Here is a 27914-nt window from a genome sequence, read left to right as displayed (position 1 = left end):
ACAGTCAGCATTTTAGTAATTTCTTTCCTTAGTTGTCCCATGCTCATATAACCATCATAATGTCGTCCAGTGGCTTTCGTGTCAAATCAGGCACGGTGGCGTCTTTGCTGGGGTACCCAACAGGGAGCAGCAAGAGTAACTTCTCGTTTGTTGGGCGTTGGAGCAGCACCCTGAGGCGAGGGCCACAGTTCAGAGGCGTAGAGGTCACTGTGACCAGACCGACGTTCTAGAATGAGACAGACAAACAGAGGCAAGGTGCAGTTTAAACTGAATGAAATAAAATTCAGTCCTCTGAGTTTGTAGCTGACCTTCCATGCCCATCTTCCTACTTTACAGTCCAAACATGTTCACACGCTTCAAACCTTTAAAGCTCATCTCTAACGTATTTGTAGCCTTACCAGGAGCAAAGGAGATTTCCTACCCTACTTAAAATAAAACACACCAGGCTGCTGGGCAAATGGCACATTCCGCTCCCCCCCACCTCGCCACCACTGATTTTCAGAGGCCAATTCTCACTCCAGCCCCTGCCCATGGTTCCAGCAGCCTAGAGGGCAGCGAAGGAGTCAAAAGGAACTCCTCCACTGTGGGAGTAGCATAGGCTAGCATAAGCAGTCCTATGCAGCCTATTGCCTCGCAGGCCTCAAGGTAGATGAGTATGGGAAGGGACCTAACCTTAGTACTCAGTGTTACGGGGATTCTGAGCTAAGGCAGCTATGAGGAGGCTGCTGGAAGTTAGATCAATCCTGTGGGCTGCTCAAACTTACATCCGGGGCTTTTTCAGTTCCTGCAGCAGCCCAGAATCCAGAGGGCACAAAGGTGACTTAAAGCTTTTCCCCTTTCCCCAGGGGTTGCATCTTTAGTGCCATGCCTCTCAGGAGGTGCCAAACAGGATTAGCCTGTCATCTTCTATGAAAATGTTGGGGGTGTGGGTGGAATGGGAGGTGGTTGTTTTTAAAAACCCAGAGCCATTCATTAAACCCATTCACTTATTCCCCAGTCCTCCCATATGAAATCCCACAAGGAAATGAAGCATTACACCAAACACTCAGATCAGATACTAGACATGACATGAGCATACAGCTCTCATTGATTCAATGGTAGTTGTGCACGTGGATTTAAGCGGAACATGGCCCAGTCCTTAATTGGTTAAGCATTCTGGGAGTGCTTTAGAATGAAAGGGCATATACTAAGTTTAAAGGAGAGCCAGTTTTATGGCATTTTCACAGGCTGCACCTCCTGTTGAAATAGCCTGTCTAGTGCTCTGAAGAGGCAGAGTGCTAGCTGAAGTAGTACTAAGTATTGTGGAGTCATAGGGCTGGCTCTCTTCTGAAAGAGTATAAAATAATTTCTAGAAGCTGGGCCAGTGTCAGATTTGCCACTGGGCCAACGGGGTTCATGCCAGGGGTACCATCCAACTGGGAGGCCCCGGAGAAAATCCACTGCTGGGTGGTGGAAGCCCAGAGCCCCAGTCGCTGGGCGGAGGGGCAGGGGAAACCCTCGCAACCTGACCCTGCTCCATGGCCACAGTGCCAGGCAGGGGAATCTTGTGCCCCAACCCCGCTCCCCGCCAGCAGCACCAGGCGGGGTGGGGAAGCCCCTCCCAGTGGCCCCTGACCCCGTCCCCAGCAGAAGCCCCCAGGCAAGGGAAGCCCCAGCACCCCGCACCTGAAAGAAGCCATGGGGCAGCAAGGGAAGCCCCGCACTCAGCCCCCCTGCTGTGGCCCTGGGACTGGAGGAGCTCTCACTCCCCGCTGAGCCCTGGGCTGTGGTGCCAGAATGGAGAGTCTCCTGTCTTGGGGCTGCAGTGGGGCGGGGGTGGGGGTGGGGGGGAGGCAAAAAGGAGCAAAATGGGTTTCGGGGCTGCAATAAGGGAGGGGAATGGAGGGGACCCTGGGTGGAATAGGAGTGGGCCCTGGGGAAGAGGCAGAAAGGGTTGGGGCTGTGGTCAGGGCTACAGGCAAAAGGGGTGCGAAGGGGCCCCTACTTGCTCTGGCCCAGGGCCCCAGGAAACTTTAATCTGCCTCTGAGCTTGACAAGTGACCCTGAGGAGCAGGGCCACTCTCGAGCTGGCAGGGAGCATCGAGAGTCAGGCTGGATGAGGCATTGGCTAAGGTGGTACTGGAGATAATCTGGAGCCTGATTACACCCACTAATTCTGACTGGGAAAGGGAGCAAGGTGTGCAATACAAGTCTCTGTGGCTGGGGACGATGGCTGACAAACTAACTCTAGAGACACCTAGAGTAACTTAAGAGCAGGATGTCTGTGAGTAGAGGAGAGCACCATGCCATTGGGGGACATAAAATGCAGGTTCTGCCCTTTTTCCTTTAGCCACATCCTCATTGCACCCCCTCTGTATGCAGTTACATGGAGGGGGAGTGGAGAGTCACATAGGGTATGTCTACACTGCAATGTGAGACCAGGGTTAGCAAGATTCAGATCAGTTGACCTGTGTTCGAGAACCCAGGGCCTGAGCATCTACACTGATTCTTAATCCTACGTTAAGAATTTTCTAACCTGGGGCTCCGGCTTCCACAGTGCAGCATGCAGCCCCGAGTCAAACCGACCAGATCCCAGACTCCTAGCACTCTCCCGAAAAGTGATAGCTCTGGCCCTTTGACTGGTGCACTGTGGGAAAACTGTACTGCCCACCCTGCATGTTACAGGAAGTTATAGGCAGCCAACGCAGCCTGCCAACCAACATGGAGGAGACTTCAGAAGTTTTCTTGATTGTACTTTCACTCCTGTGTCAGGAAACAGGCAGAACTTCCATGAGGCACTAGTGGACATTTTGGCAATGTTTTCTGATCCACCAAAGGTGTGTGACAGAGCTTTGGATGGAGCAGGAAGAGGAGGAGGAAGAGTAACCTGGCATGGCAGGCTCACACTAGCTGATGCTGCTTGTTACACTCCATATAGCCACTGATGCCCCCTACAAAGATTGGTGTATCTGGTGCTGGGCCACAAGCACAGACTGGTAGGATCACATTGTCATGGAGACCTGGGATGACAGCAGTGGGTTTCTTTGCATGAAGAAGCTACATTTCTGGAGCTTTGTGAGCAGCTTGTCCCAACTCTTCAACCTAAAAGCATGAGAGCACCTTTGCCAGTTCAGAAGCAGGTTGCTGTCAGCAGTCTGGGGTAGCTAGCTTCCAACCAGAACATGGTCAAGCAGTTTGGTGTTGGAAAGTTGACAGTGGGTACAGTAGTGGCAGAGGTTTCTGAGGCAGTCAGGCATTGGGTTAACTCCAAGATGGCGGGCATACAAAGCTATTCCTGGGGTAATTGCTGGCTTTGAGAGAATGGGGTTTCCAAACTGTGCCAGGGCCATTGATGGGAGTCGTGTGTCCATAGTTTACCCTCCTCAAGGACCTTGTGAGTACATAAAGTGCAAAGGGAACTACTCCATTGTTATGCAGGCCCTCGTGGACCACAGAGATCACTTTATGAATGTCAATGTAGGCTGCATTGGGAAAGTTCACAATGTCAGGGTTTCTTACCAATCAGGAGTCTACATTCATGGACAGGCTGGGACACTATTCCCACCAAATGACATGGTCATAAATGTAATTACTGTCCCTACCATTATTTTGGGGAACCCTATGTGCCCACTTTTGCCTTGGCCTATGAAACATGCTCTGATTTCAGAGGTCCTGACAAAAGATGGTTTAATTATACGATGAGCAGATGTAGAATGGTTGTCTGAATGTGCTTTTGGCAGATTGAGATCCCACTGGAGATGTCTACAGACATGTTTAGATGCCAGTGTCATCGGTGCTGTCTGCATTACTGTACCGTACTGTGCTCTTCACAATCTTTGTGGAGCCAGAGGTGAGCCATTTCCCCCTGAATGGACCTATGACAGTGAGGGGCTGCTGAATCAGTGCCCTCAGCCAGAAAATGCACCTACCACAGCTGGCACGGGTGAATCCAGGCATTAGAAGTCAGGGATGCTTTGTGCTCCCACTTTATGGACTTGCCTGGCCCCATGGAAGAGGGGGAATAGTACTCTATGAATGTGCTTTTGCGGTGGGAGGTATGGGGCTAATTGCTTTGGGGTGGGTTCAGTGCTTGGGGGGTGGGGGCTTGATTGCCATGCAATGTACTTATTAATGACATGACCACTTATGAAATGGGGGTGGAGGATGAGTCACAATATGTATTCATATAAGGAAGTGCTGGGGGGAGGGATAGCTCAGTGGTTTGAGCGTTGGCCTGCTAAACCCAGGATTGTGAGTTCAATCCTTGAGGGGGCCATTTAGGGATCTGGGGCAAAAATTGGGGATTGGTCCTGCTTTGAGCAGGGGGTTGGACTAGATGACCTCCTGAGCTTTCAACCCTGATATTCTATGATTCTAAGTGATTGAAGAGTGGCTTGCTGTACCTAACTGTATAGAGGAATAGTGTTTGTTTATTAATTCCTAATTGTTCCCAGTCATGTGTTTAGCTTTATTATTTCAATTCATGATTGTATGATGAGATGCAGTGATAGCAATAAACTTTGATGAGATAAAAGGCTTTATTTATAAATGTGTCAGAACAGTACAACAGTCACCCATTGCCATGCAGGCAACTTCCCATACAACATCCAAACAGTTACAAAAGAACATTTCCAAAAAACCAGGAATTGTGTAGCAAGTGCCTGGTCCCACACTGAAACACTGTCCTCTAGCTGCGCAGAAAGCCTCAGCCTTCCTCCTGCCTCTTGGCATGCTTCTTCCCCAGTCTTAAGTCCCTCTGTTTCTGGTACTGGCCTTGCTTGTTGAACCATAAATTCATCATGGAAATGCTTTCTCTTGGAACAAAGTCCAGAAGGTACGCTGGGGCCAGGCCTGAACTACACCGTCAGGGGTCGAGCTGTGGAGGTACAGCAGCCGGTAGAGGGGGCCTGAAACAGGGGGCCTGAAACGGGACAAGACAGTGTCACTGTCTCAAAAAGCTCAGGGGAGGAGCACAGAATTAATTCTTGTAACATTTTAGGTCCTTGAAATTCCACATTTCAAAACTGAACTGCAATATATTGTGAAAGGGATGTTTCATTTCCCTGGACACGGCCTGGTGAAAGTAATGCAGAGACAATGGTAAGTTAAAAATTCTAATCTGTTTTTGTTTTACAAAAATTGCAGAACTACTTATGGTGGGGTAAGGAGGCAGTCTGTGACTTTACTACAAAAACCTTTTTCTGTCCTTTCAAGCCTTTCACATTTTGGAGGCCGTAACTGTTCTTGCGGCGGCATATTGGCAAAGCTGATGGTAGGAAACCTGCAGTGTATGCAGCTGGAGTATTCCAATATAACTGAGCAGCACATCTATGAGTGGACACGGCTGGATTTCCAATTAAGCACAGTAGACACATGCCTGGGGAGCCAGCATTCATGGGGGCCTAAAAGTTAAGTGCATTAAAAGTTTCATTTTTTATGGAAAACACGAAGGTCAGCTGTAGGCAGGAGGTGGGGGTGCTGAAGATGCTGTGCCTAGGGGCACGTAAGGTGTAAATCGCCCTGTGAGTAGAGTGGTCTAATTATCTACCAAAGTGGCCTTGGAAAATACGCCCTTCCCCACAACCGGACTACCTATCTGGGGTTCCTGCTCACAGCTATCAGCACCTGGGATTGGGTCAGAATTCATGAGGAAATCAACAGGCTGCATTAGCTTCCACAGGGCTTACCCTGTTATGGCTGCATAAGAACACAAAGAACTCCACAGCCTTTCTCCTCCCCACGCTCACATTTCTTGGCAAAAAGTCAAACCCCAGTCAGACTTGGGATAGATGATTGTCACTTATGGACTTCCTCTAACTGAAATGGACTAGTTTTGAAAATGGATCACGTTTTCCCAAACACACACATACACAGTTTCCGGGAAGGTCCATAGGCCATTGATTGATTACAGAGCAGTAAACAAAGGCATGGCAATATAATGTTATTTTTAAGAAACAGGAGTGGCCATAGCAAAAATCGGTGTCTTTCCAATAAAAATACTTTTTAGAGCTGTTCTTTACTATTTGCATTTCCTGGTTGCCATTTTGAACTCCACATGAGGGGGAGGGGTGCGCCAAGGCACTGTGATACAATCTGCCATTAGCGGCTACAATGAGCTTCTCAGAACTTTTGCATTGATCTATATAGTGGAAACCCCTCCTGTAGCAATAAATATTAAATTGGAGCCAGACACTTACCAGGCTCAGCGGCGGCTTCTGTCCCTTCCATATCTGCTGCTGTTCCTTGAGGGGGCATCAAACAGCTCCTCAGAGTATGGACCCAGAAGTTGCCACTGATCCTGTTCCAAAGTTTGCTCTGGGACCCGCCTCAGCAACAGAGTGACTTCATGGTCCTCACTCAGTGTCTGCTGGCTCCCATCACTCCCCACGCTAGATTCTGCAACTGGCAGGTCACATCCGAGCTGACCAGGCCATTATGCACCACAGTTTACTCTGTCCTGGGTGCAGTGCCAGGCTAACACCTCATAAAACAGGCAGGGTGCCAGTGAGTTGCCTGAGGTGTGGATCTGATCCCTGGTCTTCCGGCATTTGCTCTTGAGCTGCTTAATCCGCTCCTTGCACAGTCCAGTAAATTGGCAAAGCTGCCAGTTTCTTTGCAGTTTGCTGGTATGCATGGTCACTCTTGGTACTTTTACTAAAGTTTTACCACAGTTTTGTTGGCCTCGCACCAGAGATTCACCAAAGCTGGCTGTGCTCCCATCACCATGAAGCAGCGCACTTTGGAAAAGGCTTGTTCTGTTCAGTCTCCATTGCAAACACAGAAGGCTCCCAGATGGTGTTTGCAGCTCAGTGAAGACAATGGAAGGGTTAACACTGACTCACTGAGCTGCTGCTGTGCACCAAGAGGAATGGCTTCCGTTTTCAATTGAGTTAATTGGAGATTCTTAGAATAGAGGATAAAGGCAGTTGTCCCATGAGATTGTTGGATACTTTTGGCAGTCTCCTCAAGACCTGAGTCAAGTGGGGCTGCATCTACCCTGCAAAACAATAGGGCTTGAACCATGGGTCACGGCCTGTCATAGGCTCAGACCCTCCACCCTTGCTGGGTCCTAGGTTCAAGCCAGAGACTGAGAGATTTGTGTGTAGACAGAAGGGGTTTTTGGCTCAAGCCTGAGTCTGAGCCTGGCTTACATTGCAGTATAGACATACAGTACCCATACACAGTTGCAGAGGAGCAACAAACCAGGATTACAATTAAATCTCGTGCACTGCTCCCTCCTCAGATTTCCTGCTGTGACGATTTTCCTTCAGAACGAAGGGTTTGGAAAAATTTAGACTAAAAGAGAAGAGTCTGGTAATGCATTGGCTTGCTGTTATTGTGCTCCATTAATGATTTAACAGTTTAAAAAAAATCACTATTTAAACATTTTTGTATACATTAGACATAAGAACTAGAATTAAATGTTGAGAGACTAGTCAAACAATCTGATTGTCCAGTGTATACAGTTCAGAGCTCTAAACTTGTTAGAAATAAATTCATCTTTAGAAATGCCTTGAACAAAACAACAAACTGCATGGGCTGTTAAACAAAACATATGCCTGCTTTCCCCCGCCCCCCAAATAACGGGCATAGCAACACTAAAACTGATCTCAAAGTAAGACTGTCCTGGGGATTCATGAAAGGAAGTTGTGTTATGGTAATGGCATATCATTTTAAGACTGACATACTGGTAACCTGAGAACCCTAGCATCATTATTAGTGTAGTACAAGAGTTATGAGTGCTTAAGTTGGTATCTACTGCAGCTCTATTAATAAGACAGTATTAAACCTGTATGCACCTGAATTTATTGTCTAAAAGGAGGTGCAAATAAAACGAAGCACATTGCTTAAATTAAGTTCTTCTTACTGTTAGCCAGTATGGATGGAGAAAGATTTACCTTCTCAAAGTTGGGCCTATATCTAACTAGTCCACAATGTCATTTTTTCCATGACAATGCATGCTATCAATAGATGAACATTTCAGCTTCAAACTTTCACTTGAGTGATTTTTTTATTTTTATTGTTTTTAAAATAGCAAGTTAAGCTTTTTCAAACCTCAAAAATAAGATTTGGGTTTAATCCAAGTTTGGGGCAAAGGTTCAGTTCTATTCTTACCCAGCCCAACCCAACCCTAGTTTATACCAACTCTGACTGTACGGCATGCTGTCAGCGTACCTGCAGTGCAGCGAGGAGAAGACCACAGGCAATAGAAACACTGATCTCATTGTAGTAATGGGTCTTCTTTTGGCCATTGGGAAGCATCCCGTACACCTGCTTAAAAATGAGGATCAGGTAGGGAGCTGTATCCAGGTATACTTTTATCCAGTTTGTTCTGCAAAAAGGTGATTTTTGAAGACATTTATTCTGCTGTCTCATTGTTTTCACTATCATATATATGTGTTGGCTATAAAAGGTTGGTACAGATGTACAACAGCTATAACAGGTGTTTTTTAAGCTACTTCTTAGTTATTGATCTTAAACAACATTTAAATGAAGTTTGTTGGATGTTTTCCTAGAAACAGGTCTGAATTAGAACCCTGGGTCCCAGCACTCTCAGTCTATGGCTGGATGAGAGAAAGATTTTACTTGCCTGCTCTCTAGTGTGCAGTTGCATGAGAATATAGTGCAGATATATCCCCTCCTACCTGAGGACTGACCTCATGAGCACTCACCCACAGGCACTGGGAACTAAGACAGTGGCATGATTTTCAGAATTTCTGGGTTTCTATAACTCCCACTGTAGTCAGTGGTGCTTACTGGTGGGCCACGGACTTGGGAACTTTGGATAAGTTTTAAAGCTATTTTGTGTAGTACATGGCCATCTAACCTAGATCATTGACCTGTCCTTGTCTAGGTCATCTCTTTTGTGCTTCAGTCACTTTGGTTCCATATATGTTGTTATAGGAATTTATGAGATGGCCTAAAATGATATATAAAAGAGAGCTATTTCCTCCTATTTTCATGTATATCTCATCTCATTATGCAAAGAGAGAGATATTTTAATTACATACATAGTACACATCTAGTTTGATCTTGCACCAGCATAATAATTACCACTGTAATAAATAAATAAGTGTCCATGAAGAACAATTGATCCCCACCCACTTTATAACAGCCCCTAACATATCTGAAGACTTATCAGGTGCCCCCTCAGTCTTCTTTTCCTCAAAACTAAACATGCTTTTTGAAAAGCCTTTCCTCATTTTATCATTTTTGTTGCTGTCTTCTGGACTCTCTCCAAAGTGTCCACATCTTTCTTAAAGTATGGTGCCCACAACTAGACACAGTACTCCAGCTGAGGCCTCCTCCCCAGTGCCAAGAAGAGTGGGACAATTATCTCCTGTGTATGACATACAACACTCCAATTAGCCTTTTTTGAACTGTATCACGTTGTTAGCTCATATTCAATTTGTGATCCATTATAACCCCCAGAATGCTCAAAAAGGCTAAAAAAAAATAGGATTTTAAACTGAGCTGAATAATTCTGTTTTTCCTTGAAGTAAGGAAAAACAAGCAGTGCTAGTGTGAATAAAATTCCCTAACAGGCCTTTTCTTTTGTCTTTCTTGCTTGCAGTTAAAATTTATTTATTTACCTTGCCCAAGATTTGTAAAACTGACTAACAATTTTGGGTGGCTCAGTATTCAGGTGTTCAGCTTGAGACACTTAATGGGCCAGTTTTGACAAGGTGGGTGCTCATCCTTTTATAAAAATCAGGTTCTTTCAAGATGTCTCAAGTCAGGCACTCAAAACTCTCAAGTCACTTTTGAAAAATCTTGGCCCGTTATTTGCCTTGATTTTTGTACCTCAGTCTCTTCAGGTCATTAACCCATCGGTCTCCCATTCTTTTCTTGTAGTTTATTTCCTCCTCCTCTTCGATGATCTCCCGAATCCTATGTTTTACTTCAGGATCCTGCACTACCACAAAGGTCCAAGGCTCAGTGTGTGCTCCACTTGGAGAAGTTCCTTTACGCAAATAAATGCAAACGTTAAAAATCAACCAACAAAATGCTAAGGGGAAAAAAATGAAGAGTCAGATCATCTTTCTGGGGGATACAGGACTGAATTACAGAGCAATAAGAAAGCAAGCTGACCAAATGGGAAAGAAGGTATTCATATCCATTGATGTTGATAGTCTCAGTTCATTCTCTTCATGGAGGAAAGCCTACAGTTCCTGTTGTAGGGCATGCCTGTGCTGTAGTGCCTCCTGCAGCATCAATGTGGTACTGCACTTACTCTCTGCCTCACTCTCCTTCTATAACACTGATAGAGAGAGATGCACAGCTGTTTGCTCCCGCCAAGTATTAATACATACTCTGGGTTAATTAATAAGTAAAAAGTGATTTTATTAAATACAGAAAATAGGATTTAAGTGGTTCCAAGTAGTAACAGACAAAACAAACTGAATTACCAAGCAAAATAAAATAAAACACACAAGTCTATGTCTAGTACGGTAATAAAACTGAATACAGATAAAAACCTCAGCAGTTCCAGTAAGCTTTCTTTTACAGACTAATCTCCTTCTAGTCTGTGTCCAGCAATCACTCACACCCCCTGTAGTTACTGTCCGTCCACTTCAGGCACTCCTGATGCTTGTCTTAATTATATCTGCCTTGGGCTTGTTTATTACAAAACCTCCTACAAAATGATCCATAACAAAAAGTTCCAAATAGTCTCAAAAGGTTCTTCTGGCTTTCAAGGTTCCTCTGAAGCCTGCCCCTGAAATCCTGTTACCAGACCCTTCAGGGTTACTCTCAATCTTTATTTTTCTCCTTAGGAGCTGGGTAATTCAAGCAGTTGTTATACCTCAGCTGACCCCACTTAATCCTCAGACTCAGAGGGTTTGGCAGTCTTCTGCTGCTGATGTCTGTTCCCTACTAATTGAGGAGCCTTCTTAATTCCCTTCAGTATCTGCAGGCACCTGTACTGCTATGAGGAAGGAGGCAGCATTTATACTGGTCACCTTTTCCCAGCTAATCCTCCATTGGCTGGGAGAGAGGGAAGCCTTGCCCCACCCTCTCTGCAAGGCTCCTGGCCCCAGGTCCCTAAAGAACAAGGTTTCGTCCTAAACCATTCTTACTCCCAGGACCAATTTTCTCTCAGTATCTCCGAGTTCCTTGTATCTATAATTGGACCTTTTAACTCTTGAAGAGCTACACCAGGTGGTGGGATAGACTATCGCTAGGCAATACTGCCTTTAAGAGGAGACTACGCCATCACAGTTCTGATCAATGTCAGACATGTTAAATCCACTGGTTAGTTCCTATCTAATGTCTGTTCCAATTACTGTCTTTAAATGAGAAGAAAGAATTTAGATATTTTTTAAATTTCATACATGTAAGGTGCCTGTCAGCAGGCATCTAAGTGCCAAATAGTAATACTAATGCAATGTATTAAAATCAAAGTAAAGCATCAACCAGCCTGAATATATAGCCAATTAAAACCAAAGGCTTTGTTTGGCTTCAGGGAAAAAATGCTGATGGCCTTCGGGCAAACCATCCTAGCAGCCAAAAGGAATGAGTTTCCAATTTACACAAAGAATAGGAATATTAGGATGCAAACATCTGCCAAAGAGCATACAGGTTTGATCTGACAGACCCAAAGGCAGCTGGCACATGTAAGTGTTTATGAAATCTGAACTTGTTCACTCAGTCCTGATTGCCATGCACAAATACAGTGGAAAGAGTATTTAACTGACTGAAAACGAATAAAATCAAAGCTATAGAATAAACACATTTTGCAAGACTTAAATGCCTTAAAGAAGTAAAGTGGGTATAAAAGAGCTTGATCAGATCTTCATATTGACTGAATGGACTGTGCTCCCCTGCCCCTCTTTTAAACAGTTTTAACTGTTTGTAGGTCTTAGAAACAAATGACCATTTGCTAACCAAAGCCCTGCTTAAGTTTGAGATACACCATGAACAAACTATTTAAAGATACCACTCTCGCTCCCAAATTAAATGTGGTTTATCAATTACTTTGTTTCTCCTGAGAGTCAGACAAGAACTGATTATGATTGTTTTTTCCCCTTTCTCCACTCCTCAAAGCTTTCAGAGAACTTCATCTATGCTGCAAGCTTGTTCATTTTGTTGCATGTGCCAGAACATGTTCAGTTTTTTAATGATTGCCAGCTAATTGAAATACATCACCATCTTCTTAAATGCAGGTACAGTAACAAAACAGCTCACAGATTTTTAAACACGGAAACAATCCACTGCAAATAGTGGCTGGGATCTCTGTATTAGTAATCCTGCTTGAGGCTGCTGAAACCTACTCTAATCCTTCTCACAATTTTAGGCTTTACTAAAAGCAGTCAAATTCTAGGACAAGATAAATAATGGGGGTCAAATTCATCCCTGACTGAAGTCAATGGGATTACAGCGGAGTTGAGTCTGGCCCTGCAGTAAGAGACTGACACACAGGAGTTCTGGCAAAGAAATAAAATGTATTTCCCAATCCCAGCCATGTGACCTTGGTTAGGATTCCAAAGGTTACCCTGGTAGTCACATTGGTGCTATTCAAGTGTTTCTGAATACTTATTCAGTGCCGATTCAATAGGCCTGCATTTAAAACTAGGAGCATGGTTGGCATCTTCTAAGATTTAATTCCCTATGTCTTTCCATATCACTCTTATCTTATGCATTTGAGGAGCAGGAGACCAGTGCTTCTGTCACTCTCAAGAGATTCATTCATTCAGTACCATACCTGCTGTTTTGATGACATTATTAATGACCTCTCTGGGGACTGGCTCATTGCTTATAAATCTGACAGACCGTCTCTTATTGAGAAGCTCATAAAATTCCTTTGACCTTTTAATCATTTCATCCTCGGAGTAACGCTCAGCAGAGAAAGGGACATGTGCAATGTTTTCATCTAATCCCTGCCAGTCGCCATCAGCATCTGTAAAGAAGGAGCAGAATGCATGCACTGTGGTAAGGATTTTCTTCTTGCTGGACGAAGCCATAAATATATTTGACATTAATCACCGTAATATGTTTTAACCTAAATTTGTACCTGTACCTCACTGGAGAACCAGAATTCCTAGCTGCCAGATGACAGAGAGCATTAATCTCCAGCTCTAGTTGTAAAATGCACTGAATAAAGAGGCTGTTTAAAACAAATGACCAGGAGCATTCCAGGTTCTAATCATGCTATAGCCACTGACTCCTTGTGTGACCCATCATCAAGTCATGACCTGTTGTGCTTCAATCAATGCATCCAGAAAACTGGGTTAAAGAATAAGACCTTGCTGTGAAAGAGAGAATACATTATAGCGAAGATTCAGCTAAATTAACAAAAATAAAATGTGAGTGCTACACTTTTTTCACCCGAAGCATACCCCTAAAAGGTCAAACGAACAAAGTCAAGAAAGGGCTAATTACAAACATGTGAAATTTCCTTTTGGGGCTGATTGCCAGCCTCTGTCCATGGTCATGTCTCATACTAAAGGTGCTATAATGCAGAGCTCAGTTCAAATGTGACTTTGTGGTTAAGGTCTGTGGTTTCAGAGTGCTTTTTCTGTGTGACAGCATTGGGAGAGGGAAAGAGGGGCATCTACACTTGTGACAAACCCATACTAAACTGGAGATAAAACATTGATTTAAAATGCTTCCTGCTAGCATACATTAACACACAGCTGGCCTGATTCTCTACTCACATCTGTTTACACAGACATAACTTTATTGACTTCTTCAGTGAATTTATTCCTAATTTGCACTTGTGTAGGTGAGAGGAGGCTCAGGGCCAGTTTGTTTGGCCGATGGGAACTAGTCATAACAATTTTAGCCTGGGCCTGGCCCAAATCAGCCAAGCAAACTGTGCTTAAAGATGTTAATAACAATTCCACCAACTTAGTCTCATCCCTAATGGACCCAGAAAGTAGAAAGTGTGACTTAAAAAAAAAAAAAAAAAGGATTTTTAACTAACAATGTTTTTTCTAAGTTGAACAAAACACAGAAAAGAAGACAGAGTGGTAATTTTCTTATAATGTTTTTGTGTCTGCATTACTGACTACATCAGCTCATGTACTGCCGGTCTCTACCTCTTTCCCTTTCATAAATTCATAGATATTACGGTCAGAAGGGACCATTATGATCATCTAGTCCAACCTCCTGCACAACGCAGGGCACAGAATCTCACCCACCCACTCCTACGAAAAACCTCTCACCTATGTCTGAGCTATTGAAGTCCTCAAATCGTGGTTTAAAGACTTCAAGGAGCAGAGATCCTCCAGCAAGTGACCCATGCCCCAGGCTACAGAGGAAGGCGAAAAACCTCCAGGGCCTCTTCCAATCTGCCCTGGAGGAAAATTCCACTCTCCAACCCCAAATATGGCCATTGGCTAAACCATGAGCATATGGGCAAGATTCACCAGCCAGATACCCAGGAAAGAATTTTCTGTAGTAACTCAGATCCTACCCCATCTAACATCCCACCACAGGCCATTGGGCCTATTTACCACGAATAGTTAAAGATCAATTAATTACCAAAATCATGTTATCCCATCATACCATCTCCTCCATAAACTTATCGAGTTTAATCTTAAAGCCAGATTGGTCTTTTGCTCCCACTGCTTCCCTTGGAAGGCTATTCACTCCTCTGATGGTTAGAAACCTTCGTCTAATTTCAAGTCTAAACTTCCCAATGACCAGTTTATATCCATTTGTTCTTGTGTCCACATTGGTACTGAGCTTAAATAATTCCTCTCCCTCTCCGGTATTTATCCCTCTGATATATTTATAGAGAGCAATCATTTCTCCCCTCAACCTTCTTTTAGTTAGGCTAAACAAGCCAAGCTCCTTGAGTCTCCTTTCATAAGACAAGTTTTCCATTCCTCAGATCATCCTAGTAGCCCTTCTCTGTACCTGTTCCAGTTTGAATTCATCCTTCTTAAACATGGGAGACCAGAACTGCACACAATATTCCAGGTGAGGTCTCACCAGTGCCTTGTATAACGGTACTAAAACCTCCTTATCTCTACTGGAAATACCTCGCCTGATGCATCCCAAGACCACGTTAGCTTTTTTCATGGCCATATCACATTGGTGGCTCATACTCATCCTATGATCAACCAATACTCCAAGGTCCTTCTCCTCCTCCGTTACTTCTAATTGATACGTCCCCGGCTTATAACTAAAATTCTTGTTATTAATCCCTAAATGCATAACCTTACACTTCTCACTATTAAATTTCATCCTATTACTATAACTCCAGTTTACAAGGTCATCCAAATCTTCCTGTATGATATCCTAGTCTCTCTCTAAATTGGCAATACCTCCCAGCTTTGTATCATCCGCAAACTTTATTAGCACACTCCCACTTTTTGTGCCGAGGTCAGTAATAAAAAGATTAAATAAGATTGGTCCCAAAACTGATTCCTGAGGAACTCCACTGGTAACCTCCCTCCAGCCTGACAGTTCACCTTTCAGTAGGACCCGCTGTAATCTCCCCTTTAACCAATTCCTTATCCACCTTTCAATTTTCATATTGATCCCCATCTTTTCCAATTTAACTAATAATTCCCCATGTGGCATGGTATCAGACGCCTTACTGAAATCTAGGTAAATTAGATCTGCTGCATTTCCTTTGTCTAAAAAATCTGTTACTTTCTTAAAGAAGGAGATCAGTTTGGTTTGGCATGATCTACCTTTTGTAAAACCATGTTGTATTTTGTCCCATTTACCATTGACCTCAATGTCCTTAACTACTTTCTCCTTCAAAATTTTTTCCAAGACCTTGCATACTACAGATGTCAAACTACCAGGCCTGTAGTTAGCCGGATCACTTTTTTTCTTTTCTTAAAAATAGGAACTATGTTAGCAATTCTCCAATCATACGGTACAACCCCTGAGTTTACAGATTCATTCAAAATTCTTGCTAAAGGGTTTGCAATTTCATGTGCCAATTCCTTTAATATTCTTGGATGAAGATTATCTGGGCCCCCAGATTTAGTCCCATTAAGCTGTTCGAGTTTCGCTTCTACCTCAGATATGGTAATATCTACCTCCATATCCTCATTCCCATTTGTCATGCTACCATTACCCCTAAGATCCTCATTAGCCTCACTAAAGACTGAGGCAAAGTATTTGTTTAGATATTGGGCCAGGCCTAGATTATCCTTGACCTCCACTCCATCCTCAGTGTTTAGCAGTCCCACTTCTTCTTTCTTTGTTTTCTTCTTATTTATATGGCTAAAGAACCTTTTATTATTGGTTTTAATTCCCTTTGCAAGGTCCAACTCTACTTGACTTTTAGCCTGTCTTACTTTATCCCTACATGTTCTGACCTCAATAAGGTAGCTTTCCATGCTGATCCCTCCCATCTTCCACTCCCTGTATGCTTTCTGCTTTTTCTTAATCACCTCTTTGAGATGCTTGCTCATCCAGCTTGGTCTACAACTCCTGCCTATAAATTTTTTCCCCTTTCTTGGGATGCAGGCTTCCGATAGCTTCTGCAGCTTTGACTTGAAGTAATCCCAGGCCTCCTCTGCATTTAGATCCATAAATTCTTCAGTCCAATCCACTTCCGTAACTAATTTCCTTAATTTTTGAAAGTCAGCCGTTTTGAAATCAAAAATCCTAGTTGCAGATTTATTTTTATTAATCCTTCTGTTCAGTTTGAACTGAATTAGCTCATGATCACTTGAACCAAGATTGTCCCCTACAACCATTTCTTCTATGAGGTCCTCACGACTCACAAAAACCAAATCTAAAATGGCATCCCCTCTAGTCGGTTCAGCAACTACTTGATGAAGGAATCCATCAGCTATCACATCTAGGAAAATCTGAGCCCTATTATTATTACTAGCACTCGTCCTCCAGTCTATATCTGGGAAGTTAAAGTCTCCCATGATCACGCAGTTTCCATTCCACCACGCAGTTTCCAATACTAAATACTAAAAACATTAAAGAGGGCTCTATCCATATCCAAATTAGATCCCAGTGGTCTATAGCACACCCCAAGCACTATTCCAGGGGAGGCTCTAGTAGTTTTCTTCCCCAATAAGAAAAGGAGTACTTGTGGCACCTTAGAGACTAACAAATTTATTTGAGCATAAGCTTTCGTGAGCTACAGCTCACTTCATTGGATGCATTCAGTGGAAAATCCCCAATGTAATTTTTGCCCAGACAGACTCTGTCTTATCCATTCCATTGCTTCTTATTTCTTTACATTCAACCTCATCATTGATCTACAATGCTACTCCACCACTTTTACCTTTATTTCGGTCTTTCCTAAACAGCACATACTCTTCAATACCTGTAGTCCAGTCATGACTACTATTCCACCATGTTTCTGTTATCCCTATAATATCTGGTTTCACTTCCTGCACCAGTAGCTCTAGTTCCTCCATTTTGTTACCTAGGCTTCTCGCATTGGTGTACAAACATCTTAATTTTTGCTGTTTGGCCTCACTCACATTCTGTATCCTATTAGGCACGGTCATTCTACAGCCAGTATAACCTATTAGGCTGGCATCCACACTACCCTTCCTCCTTGTATACATTCTCCTACCCATGGCTATATCCTTTCTTACTTCATTTTCTTCCCTCTCAATGCTAAAATCTGGCGTGGACATCTCCCAACCATCTCCCCCAAATTCCTAGTTTAAAGCTCTCTTAATCAGTTGTGCCAGCCTCCATCCTAGAAGTCTATTTCCTTCCCTACTCAGATGAAGTCTATCCCAAGAGAACTGTCCTCTGTCCATGAATGCCTCTCAGTGGCCAGACATCCCAAAGCCCTCCTTATAGCACCACTGCCTAAGCCATCTATTGATAGTCATAATCTTGTCACACCTTTGTTGCCCTTCTCTAGGAACAGGCAGAATCCCACAAAAGATCACCTGAGCTTCGATTTCCTTAAGCATCTTCCACAGCCTAGCATAGTCTCCCTTAATACTTTCCAGCGAGAATCTAGCCATATCATTTATTCCCTTTCTTAAAACCTAAAAACTATTCTTACATTTCACTGAAATCTTGCCTTTTATTTTTTCGATAAGATGAGATTTCTGTTGGCTCGGAGATCCACTCCTCCCCTTATACATTCCACAAGCATATAAGACTTCTTAGGATAAAACTTGTTTTATTTTTTTGCAATTATTAAATTTAGTGAAACCCATTTAGCCGTTATATAATGGACATTCAGTAATACTAAGTCATCTGCCAAGATAGAGAATTGAAAAAATTGGAATATTTTCTTTTATGATCTCATTAATTGTCATTTGGCTATTATTCCAAAATAAAGGGGATACTACACAGTCCCAAGAGGGTCGCTATATGATCTTGAACAGGTTCAAAAAGAAATTCTCTCTCACTTTTAGTCTATGAAGTTTTTTGGGGGACCCATTCAATGTATTTGCTCATTCTATAAACAGGTTTAAAAATGTTTTCAAGGATAGCTTAGCAAATGGGAGGCATTGCAGCCTATCCAATTTCATACTTAGAATCCAAAAAGATTCTGGACTTTGGACCATATGCATTTCATTGTACATAAAAAGAAATCACTGCAATATTTGTAACATTTCATTTTCATTTACCATGTGCATACATTATTTGTAAGGAGCTGGCACAAGGACAAGGGTAAAAAGTAAGAGACTAACATTTTTGCTGGAACATTATTGATCTCCAACATGAAAAAGAAAACCTCTACGTCAAGGAGAATGCATATCCTTCCAAGGTAGTTATTATGCATCTTATGCAAACTGTGTTATAGGGGGAGCTGAGAGCAGCCCTGATATTTAGGTGGCCTAACACTTTCCATTTTAAAGGATCCTGATGACTTTTACTTCAAAAGTTCTCACATTTCCATTGTTTGTAGCATGTCTTTAATATTCAGAAAGGGAAAAATCCTCAAGCTACAGAGGTGACTCGTTTGTCCCATGAAATTCCCTTCAGTTCTTGCTGAGTTACAAACTGTTAAAAAATGGTGATTTTCTTTCTCTCCCTTTTCATTCCTCAGGAATATGGTGGCAGCATGCCAAAATACTAATTAGGACAAACATTGTAAAGTTGCAGCGGTCACCACCAAAGAGCAGCAGGAGCACCACACACTGGGCTGTGAACACCTGGGAGATAGCAGGTTGGGGGGGGGACGGGGAGGAGAGAGAAAAGAGAGATGGGCAGGGCTGACGGCTCCCTTCCTCCTTGGACCTGGCACACAAGAAATTGGGGTTTACATGGTGGAACCATCTTCTGGTAACCTCGACCCAAAGCACTCCATAAAAACTTCACAAAGACAATATGTAAGCAGTCCACAGAGACATAAAATGACACCAGTTAAGGATGCCACTGTGAATCAGATTTCAGCACACCGCTGCTTCTAACTGATCAGTGTCCTTTGCTGGCTCCATATCTGATCAACTGCACATTCACACATCTTTATCATACCCTTGGTACTTCTGTAAAAGAAATCAGTTACCCTGATCACACACATTCCCAAAACTAAAAGGGCCAAATTCTGCCCTCATTTACATGTGCTGCACACAACTCCTAGTGAAGTCAACGGGAGTTGTGCACGTATCTGAAGATGGAATTTGGCCCACAATTGGCATTTGGTTTCAAACCCAGTTCTAGATGTGTGTCAGACTGGTGTATTTGTGGAAGTAACAAGACAGACTGTATTGATTCCTAATACTATATCTAAAGCAACAGAGACGCTGACATGCTATAGAGATCATTCCTATCAATTTGTCTGTAGTGAGTTTTTGTAAACTGAAATGTGTTTGGAGAAAATACCCTAACATATCCATATGAAGAGGACTCTAGAAAATGGTAGCCCCCATTCTCTCTTGTTAGTTGCCTCCTTACAGTGAGGATTAGTCTGGCATTCAGAATTAAAGAAACACCACCCATGAAATGTACTGCACTTTCTATTAGGCCAATTGTTGGAGGAGACCTACTGGTCTGACCTTGGCTCTTAAGCAGGTCGATGAACAGAATGCCCTGCTTTGTCAGCACTCTTTGTAAGCCTATTGCAAAACCAGCAAAAAAAATTATTAGAGGGATAACTACACTAATATGTAAGCTATTACAAGGCATAAACACAGCCATTAATAAAAGAGGTGTGTCAAATGGTACAGAATTAAGATGAACAGTTTGTATTCTTCATATGCTGAAGTTCATTATTGTATAATTCACAACAGCTAATATCATAATAAGAGGTGATGTACTGACATGAAAAGAAGACCTCTGAACATTGCCAACCTCATGGGAGCAGAAGCAGTAGTTGAGAGGTGGAGAGATTCCTCTTTAGGTCTTATAAATTACACTGTATACATGCATTACACTTTTAGAAGAAATGGTGAGTGCATTTAACGAGAGTATATTGCCAGAATCAGGCTTCACTAACATAGGGCCTCTTCTATATAACTGTAGCACACTCTTGCCAGTGCTAATGATCTCAGTGGATGATTAGGGCAACAAGGGTAAGAACAGCTCACTTTGTTTTGAATGATCGTTGTCTCTTACTGTAAATTGGCTTTATATGCATCTTTACAAAGCAATTTCACTTGCTTACTTTCCATTATCACAAATCTCCACTGATCTTAACATCTGCTCCAGAAAAAGACATGCATTTCTTCCCGACTTGTGTCTTAATGGAATATGGCAATAGTTAACTGGGAAAGATTATGAAGAGACAAGGTGGGCAAGGTAATATCTTTTATTAGACCAACTTTTGTTGGTCAGAGAGACAAACTTTCGAGTGTACACAGAGCTCTTCTTCAGGCCTGAAGAAGATATTACCTCCATCCACCTTGTCTCTCTAATATCCTGGGACCAACACAGCTACAACAACACCGCATACAAAGATTACGAAGACATTTCAGAGGTGATCTGTATATTAAGATCCTGAACTTTTAATAGTTAATGGTGGACTCACTAGTCTGAACTTGTCTCAGCAACAGTCTAGATGTAGGTGGAATAACTGTAAAAATTTCAATGAGTTGGAGGGTAACCCTTCTGCTCATCAGAGCTGGCAGCAACAAGGGCCGGGTTCAGTATCTAGGGGTTCCATTCCAAAAACACGATGCAAAACCGGCTCGAGCCCCCACCCAGTGACCTGGGACAAATATATACCACCCCTGCTGGGCGCCTCCAAGAGGCAATACTTCCCCTCTCGCAAGCACAGACTCTGAGTGTAGCAAAAAGTCTTTTAATAACAGAGAGAAACAATGTGGCATTATGTTGGGGAAACACCACCAACAGGATTCATAACACAACCTATGAGCAAAAAAGCCACCCCAAGCAAATTGGGGCGTGTCCTTTCCCTTTGGCTCTTGAGTCCAGCAACCCAAAAGCACCCAAAGTCCCAAAAGTCCAAAGACACAAAAGTCTCTGTCCCTGGTCAGGGCAGCCCCAAAGTTTGAAAGTTTATCTGCAGAGTTTTACCTCCCAACCTGGGTGGAGATGGGGGGTGTTAAGGGGCACCTTACATGGTCCAAGGCTGATTGCCTCACCTCTCCATAGGACTCTGCTCTGCCAGCCGCCCCCATGAGCTGCTCCCGGCATCTGACAAATTGCTCTGCTCTGCCATATATCTTCAGGCTCCCCCAATACTTAACACAACACTCAGTGATTTCAGCTCTTAGTAAGTTTAGCTCTTTTGTGATTTCGGTTTGTACTAGGGGAGCCTCAGTAATGGTGCACCATTAGCCCAAAGTTAATTCAGCTCAGCAGCCTATAACTAAACTCCTAATAGAATCAAAATTAACTCTGATATTCCACAGTGGAGAGAGGAGGAAGTGCAATTAGCATGTAAGGCCCTCAGCAGGGGCCCCATACCACCAAGTATTAATACCTGTCCCCAGCCTCTCTCCATTCACTGGGTTTTTGGAACGCATGACCCTTGCCTAGCGAGTGCTGCTTAGTTGATGGTGAGTCCCTCCATCATAACAAAAGGCCAAGTACAGTTCCACTGTCCTTGATTCACATAATCAGGATAACAACAGTTTATTCCTGCCCCAATAACAGAGAAACTGGGGCTCCTACAACGGCCAAAGTGACCATCTAGGCAGGGTGAGTGTGCCTATGCAAATAAGATCAGCCGCTGAGGTTCTTTTCCACAACCCACCATGACTCGCCACCAGATGTCAGGGTAGAGCTCATCCTGACTCTGCTTACAGAGGCAAAGCATTTTGGCCCAGATTTTTAAAGGCATTTAGGTGTCGTAACGCCTAACTGATTTAGGAGGCTAAATCTCATTTTCAAAAAGGATTTAGACACTTAGGAGCCTAAATCTCATTGATTGGCAATTGGATTTAGGCTCATAAGTGTCTAAATCCCTTTTGAAAATGAGATTTAGTCTCCGAAATCAGTTAGGAGTTGAAACACTCTGCGCAGCAATGTCTAAATACCTTCAAAAATCTGGGTTTCTGTTACTATGTACTGCAGCTATGAAATTCACAGTTTCTTGCTATAAGAGGTGCTCAGTCTCTTTCATTGTTCATGGCAAGGTTAAAGACATATGTTTACCATAGCTTTCAACAATACTGAAGTGCTCATAGTGCTATTTTGGTAACAGAACAGTGCCTTGGAACATGGCTGTGACGGATTCAAATAGCTATTGTAGATGTAGAGAAGAAGAAAATCTCACATGCCTACAAAATCTACACAAATGAGGAAATTTCTAGGGAGATAGAAATAGAAGAGCAAACAGATCTGCTGTGCTGATACTCGTGACACTAAATGAATGTACTGTGTGCCTTCCACTTAGCAAATGATTGGTATTCGGATGGCTCCAAGCAATATTCTTCTCTTAAACCGGAGAAAGAACAACAACAAAAAGCTCCGTGGCATCTAACCTTTTCACACTCTGCAATTTAATTCCATTAAGCAGCTCTGGTGAGTCCAGCCAAGCAGTAAAACTAACTGTACCTAGTCTGTTACTACTCAAAAGGTATGTCAATTTCAAAGCACTGCACCATTTTTAGGCTCACTGGATGGATGGATGGATTGATGGATGGATGGATAAGCAAGTGCTAGTGCTAATGGATACAAAGAATATCACTTGAGTCTTATGGGTGCTGATTCAGTAAAAACACTACCTATGTGTGGTTTGCTTTATGTCCAGGCAACTTACCCCCAGTTTATTAAAAAATTGAGAGTCATGGTCCAGTATAGACCAAGTTTGTACTGTATTGAACTGTACGGCCCCACATCTCTTTTACTTCTTGGTTCACAGAAGATGACCCTGTCTCCTTCTTCTGCCTTGCTGTGTGCTACATAGCAGCTGTCACTTGTCCATCAAACTAGCATCATATTATTTTCCCTTCTTTCTTTTGCAACATGTGTGTTCTCTTGCTCATGACACAGTAAAGCAGCTTCAGTGGGGTTGAGTGGCTTCTTCCAAGAACCAGGAAGAAAAATGAAACTTAGGGCTTGTCTACATAAGGATGCTCAGGAAAGTTTATTGGAATTAACTAACGTATGGTTTTAAAGTGGATTAGTTAAACTGCATTAAACCTCTGTGAGCATTCTCTTGTTCAGAATTAAAATGGCCTCAATTTGGTTTAGTTTAATCTCTTAGACAATAAACAAGCAATAATTTTAACTAGGAAAACAGAGTTATCATAACCATATTTTTTCACACAAAGTGGGGACAGCAATTCCAGATGCCCTCTGACTGCAAAATTGTAACATCTTATTGATATTTTCTACACCTATGTTGGTATTTTCACCAAAATTCATTCCCATCTGATGGCTTTTGGTTGATGGGTGTGAACTGGATAGGAGGTCTCAAGCCAGTTGCTAATGAACACGGGTCCACATCACAGAAAACAGCAGAAATAGCTCTTGCAGAGTTGAGGGTTTGTAGCAAATAAATTAAAAATATTCCATCTGGGTTAAAAAAATTAATAAAATAAAAGACACTGCGTTCTACCTCTCCTTGGTCTTGTCTTCACTAGGAAAATTAAGACCCGTAATTCACAACCAGTACAATGACAGACAGGGCCCACCCTGGGCAGTGGGGAAGGTAACACTTGAGCCCTGTTTGTACTACAGCCTCCTTCATTGCTACCACTGGTGGAGAATTGCTGGTCAGTTTTTCCGGTGCAGTTTTACACCAAGCTGCTTCTCAAATATGGTTGAACAAGAAGCATAATAATTTTTTTTTTCCAAAACTGTAAGACTTTATTTTCCAAGTCCCTTATCTTAGACCTGGTCTCTGCTTGGAAGTTTTACCAGCATAACTATTTTGGTTAGAGGTGTGATTTATTTATTTTTACAAAAATAGCTGTAAACCAGGTCTACATTATGATTTTGTTGGCATAGCTATGTCGGTCAGAAGTTTGAAACAACCCACACCCTATAGCCAACACAGCTAACCAGCACAACCCCCACTGTAGTTGCAGCTACGTGGATGAAAGAGAGCTTCTGTCAGTGTAGCTAGTGTCATTTGGGGAAACGGTGTTATTATGCTGACAGAACTCCTCTCAGCATAAGCTGCATCTACATGAGGGGACTCTGCCAGTATTGCTATATCAGCATAGCTATACCAGCAAAGCATTTGCAGTGTAGGCCGGGCACTAGTGTGAAAGCAGCTATACAGATATAAAGCACTTTTATACTGATACAACGGCATCCACACTAGGGAGGTTGTACTGCTTTAACTATACCAGTATAGTTATAGCAGAACAATTTCTATTGTTGACAACATCTTAACAGTACCTGATTCCATTCAACTGAAACTTTCCACAGAACAACTTTTCCTCTAACTACAGGTCAAACAGGAGACATTTCAGGTAGAAATGAGCGTAAGAAAGTGAGTGAAGCTATTTAAATAAAATATAGTTTATAATGGAAACTCTGTTAATAACCAGGGACTCTGTTCCTGCACCTACTGAAGTCAATGGAAGTTTTACTACAGATTTCAAAGGGAGTATGATCTGACCTTTAATTAAGGCATTACTAGCTCAATAAATCACTACAGGGAGGGCCATATTCTGATCTCAGTTCTATGTAAATCTCTGGGATATCCCTGAAGCAGAGCAGAATTTGCTCAGAGCACATTGTGGCTTTGCTCTTTTAACTTCTCTAGAGATAAAAAGGGGTGCTTGCCTGGCAGCGACGTTGGACTTTAAGCCTCTGTCAAGGTTCCTTCCCCACTCTGAATGCTAGGGTACAGATGTGGGGACCTGCATGAAAACCTCCTGAGCTTAGGTTAAAACTTCCCCAAGGTACAAACTATTTTACCGTTTGCCCTTGGATTTTCGCTGCCACCACCAAACGTCTAACACCGGTATTATTATTATTAGGAAAGAGCCCATTTGGAAACGTCTTTCCCCCCAAAATCCTCCCTTACCTTTACACCCCCTTTCCTGGGGAAGGCTTGATAAAAATCCTCACCGATTTGCATAGGTGACCACAGACCCAAACCCTTGGATCTTAAGAACAATGAAAAAAGCATTCAGTTTCTTAAAAGAAGAATTTTAATAGAAGAAAAGGTAAAAAAGAATCACCTCTGTAAAATCAGGATGGTAAATACCGTTCAGGGTAATTAGATTCAAAACATAGAGAATCCCTCTAGGCAAAACCTTAAGTTACAAAAAGACACAAAAATAGGAATATCCATTCCATTCAGCACAGCTTATTTTCTCAGCCATTTAAAGAAATCATAATCTAACGCATATCTAACTAGATTACTTACTAAATTCTAAGACTCCATTCCTGTTCTGTCCCAGACCCTTTGTTTCTCCCCCCCTCCAGCTTTGAAAGTATCTTGTCTCCTCACTGGTCATTGTGGTCAGGTGCCAGCAAGGTTATCCTAGCTTCTTAACCCTCTACAGGTGAAAGGGTTTTTCCTCTGGCCAGGAGGGATTTTAAAGGTGTTTACCCTTCCCTTTATATTTATGACAGCCTCACAGCACATGGAGGAGGGATTATTGCTTATTGTTCAAAAGTGAAAAAATCCTACTGTACTAGGGGGATGTTTGTTGTGTTATAGATACAGTAAATGGAGGAAGGTTGTCTAAAAATCTCCCTTTTTCTAACAGGACAAAAATATCTGTTTGCATATGAAAGTTAAATTTAATTTGACTCTGAATATTTTGAACAAAATTTTAAGTTGGCCCATTTTAAATTACTGGCATTTAAAAAAAAAAGAAGCAAGTAAAAGAAAAAATGTAAAACATTTTAAATATGACCCGTTGGCACTAAGGTCCCTCTTGAAGGACTTATATCTTTTTTGCTTATTTAGAAAATGTACGTTTTAAATTGATGGAAACATTCATAGTCAAAGTGCCACACTGAGAATTCACAGATCATCACTTTAATTGGCCACGGGGATTTTAATTTGCCACAGTTTAACTAGAATATTCAAGCATAAAGTGATAAAAGGAAAGGACTTTGTTAATTTTGTAGGGGATTAGTTTTTACATTGTGTAAGGAGGTTATGGTAGATGAAGTGATTATTGTAAAAAGTTATAGATAATTTAGGAAACAGTGACTACAACTTAATGAGGTTCCATTATTGAGATTTTGGATATACGTACTAGTAAATAGCAAATTTATTTGGGCATAAGCTTTTGTGGGTTATAACCCACTTCATCAGACGCATGGAGTGAAAATACAAGGAGCAGGTATAAATACATGAAAGGATGGGGGTTGCTTTACCAAGTGTGAGGTCAGTCTAATGAGATACATCAATTAACAGCAGGATAAGGAACCCCCATCCTTTCATGTATTTATACCTGCTCCTGTATTTTGACTCCATGCATCTGTGAAGTGGGTTCTAACCCATGAAAGCTTATGCCCAAATAAATTTGTTAGTCTCTAAGGTGCCACAAGGACTCCTCGTTATTTTTGCTGATATAGACTAACACGGCTACCACTCTGAAACCTGATACTAGTAAATGAAACTTGAAAAGGCTTGTGAAATAGATAGGTAATGTTCATTAGCAACAGACAGAGGAGCAGAAAACTGGTTGAAGTTTGAAGAATTGGAGACATGGGCTCTGGGAGAGCATGTATCATTATGAGATAAAAACCTAAATATAAAACTTTAAAACCACAATGGCTGAAACAGTAGTTTACATCAAATGAGAGTTTTTAAAAGAGCTCTAAAAATTACAGGGGGCAAAAATCTGCAGCATTAGTTTAAGAAAAAACAGAGAGAACTTAGAAAGTATATTCAAAGAGCAAAAAGGAGGAACTGTATATTTTGTGCACATACACACTTACATACCAATACTGCATCAGGATCTGCTAGCATAGGCCAGAGACGCCACATAAGTACAGAGGCCTTGGCTAGCGGTTCCAGTGCAAAAATCAATGCCACATTTTGTAAGTTCAAATTCTCTGCCTACCTATTTCTTGAAAAATCTGACCCCCAGCATACTTCCAAGCAGATCCCAGTCCTACATTCCTAACATAATGAGAGGCAATTTCCTCTTCTTTAGCCCCCTCTCACAATTATATCTCAGAGAAAATCTGACCCACAATTAATTACTTTATTTAAGCTAATCGTGTTGCCCAGTACTTGCTACTTTGGGATGGTCTGACTTATTCTGCCAGAGGTAGAATTTGTGATCTCTGTACTACTCGAAGTACTACAGTGCATTGTAGCAGCAAAGCTATGTCGCAGACTAACTCTGTCTAATTAGTCCAGAGGATCGTGTCTCCCCTATTCATACCAACAGATGAAAATTAAACACAAAAATGCAAAGTAGAGTTCTGTTTTCCTTACCTTCTTCCTCTACATGAAGGTCAGTGCTGTCTCTGAGGTCGTCATCCACCCATGGGCGAGATTCAGATTTATTTTTAGTTTCACTCTTCCCTTTCTTCCTGCTTTTCCTGTTGCTTTTCAGTATTATCCCAATCAAAACACATATAATTGCTATAAAGACTGGGGTCAGGGAAGAAAAGCGTTCCATGACCTGGATGCACCTTCCCTTACACTGACAGTTTCTTTCCCAAAAAGAAAGAAAATGGGGACTGGTTGGAGG

At 42.3% G+C, this 27914-nt stretch overlaps 1 protein-coding gene across 1 annotated transcript; it reads right to left on the bottom strand.

The window, feature by feature from the left end:
- Nucleotides 1-43: 43 nt before the first annotated feature.
- Nucleotides 44-27842, bottom strand: IYD (iodotyrosine deiodinase). The gene is made up of 5 exons (XM_077811790.1): nt 27656-27842; nt 12683-12877; nt 9784-9943; nt 8155-8311; nt 44-226 (listed from the first exon to the last, which is right to left on the bottom strand). The coding sequence occupies exons 1-5, from the start codon at nt 27840-27842 to the stop codon at nt 44-46; spliced, it is 882 nt and encodes a 293-aa protein (XP_077667916.1).
- Between the last annotated feature and the right edge of the window lie 72 nt (nt 27843-27914).

Source organism: Eretmochelys imbricata, chromosome 3, assembly GCF_965152235.1.
Source record: "Eretmochelys imbricata isolate rEreImb1 chromosome 3, rEreImb1.hap1, whole genome shotgun sequence".
NCBI lineage: Eukaryota > Metazoa > Chordata > Testudines > Cheloniidae > Eretmochelys > Eretmochelys imbricata.
The sequence above is the reverse complement of the archived record's forward strand: the minus strand, read 5'-3'. Positions and strand labels throughout refer to the sequence as shown.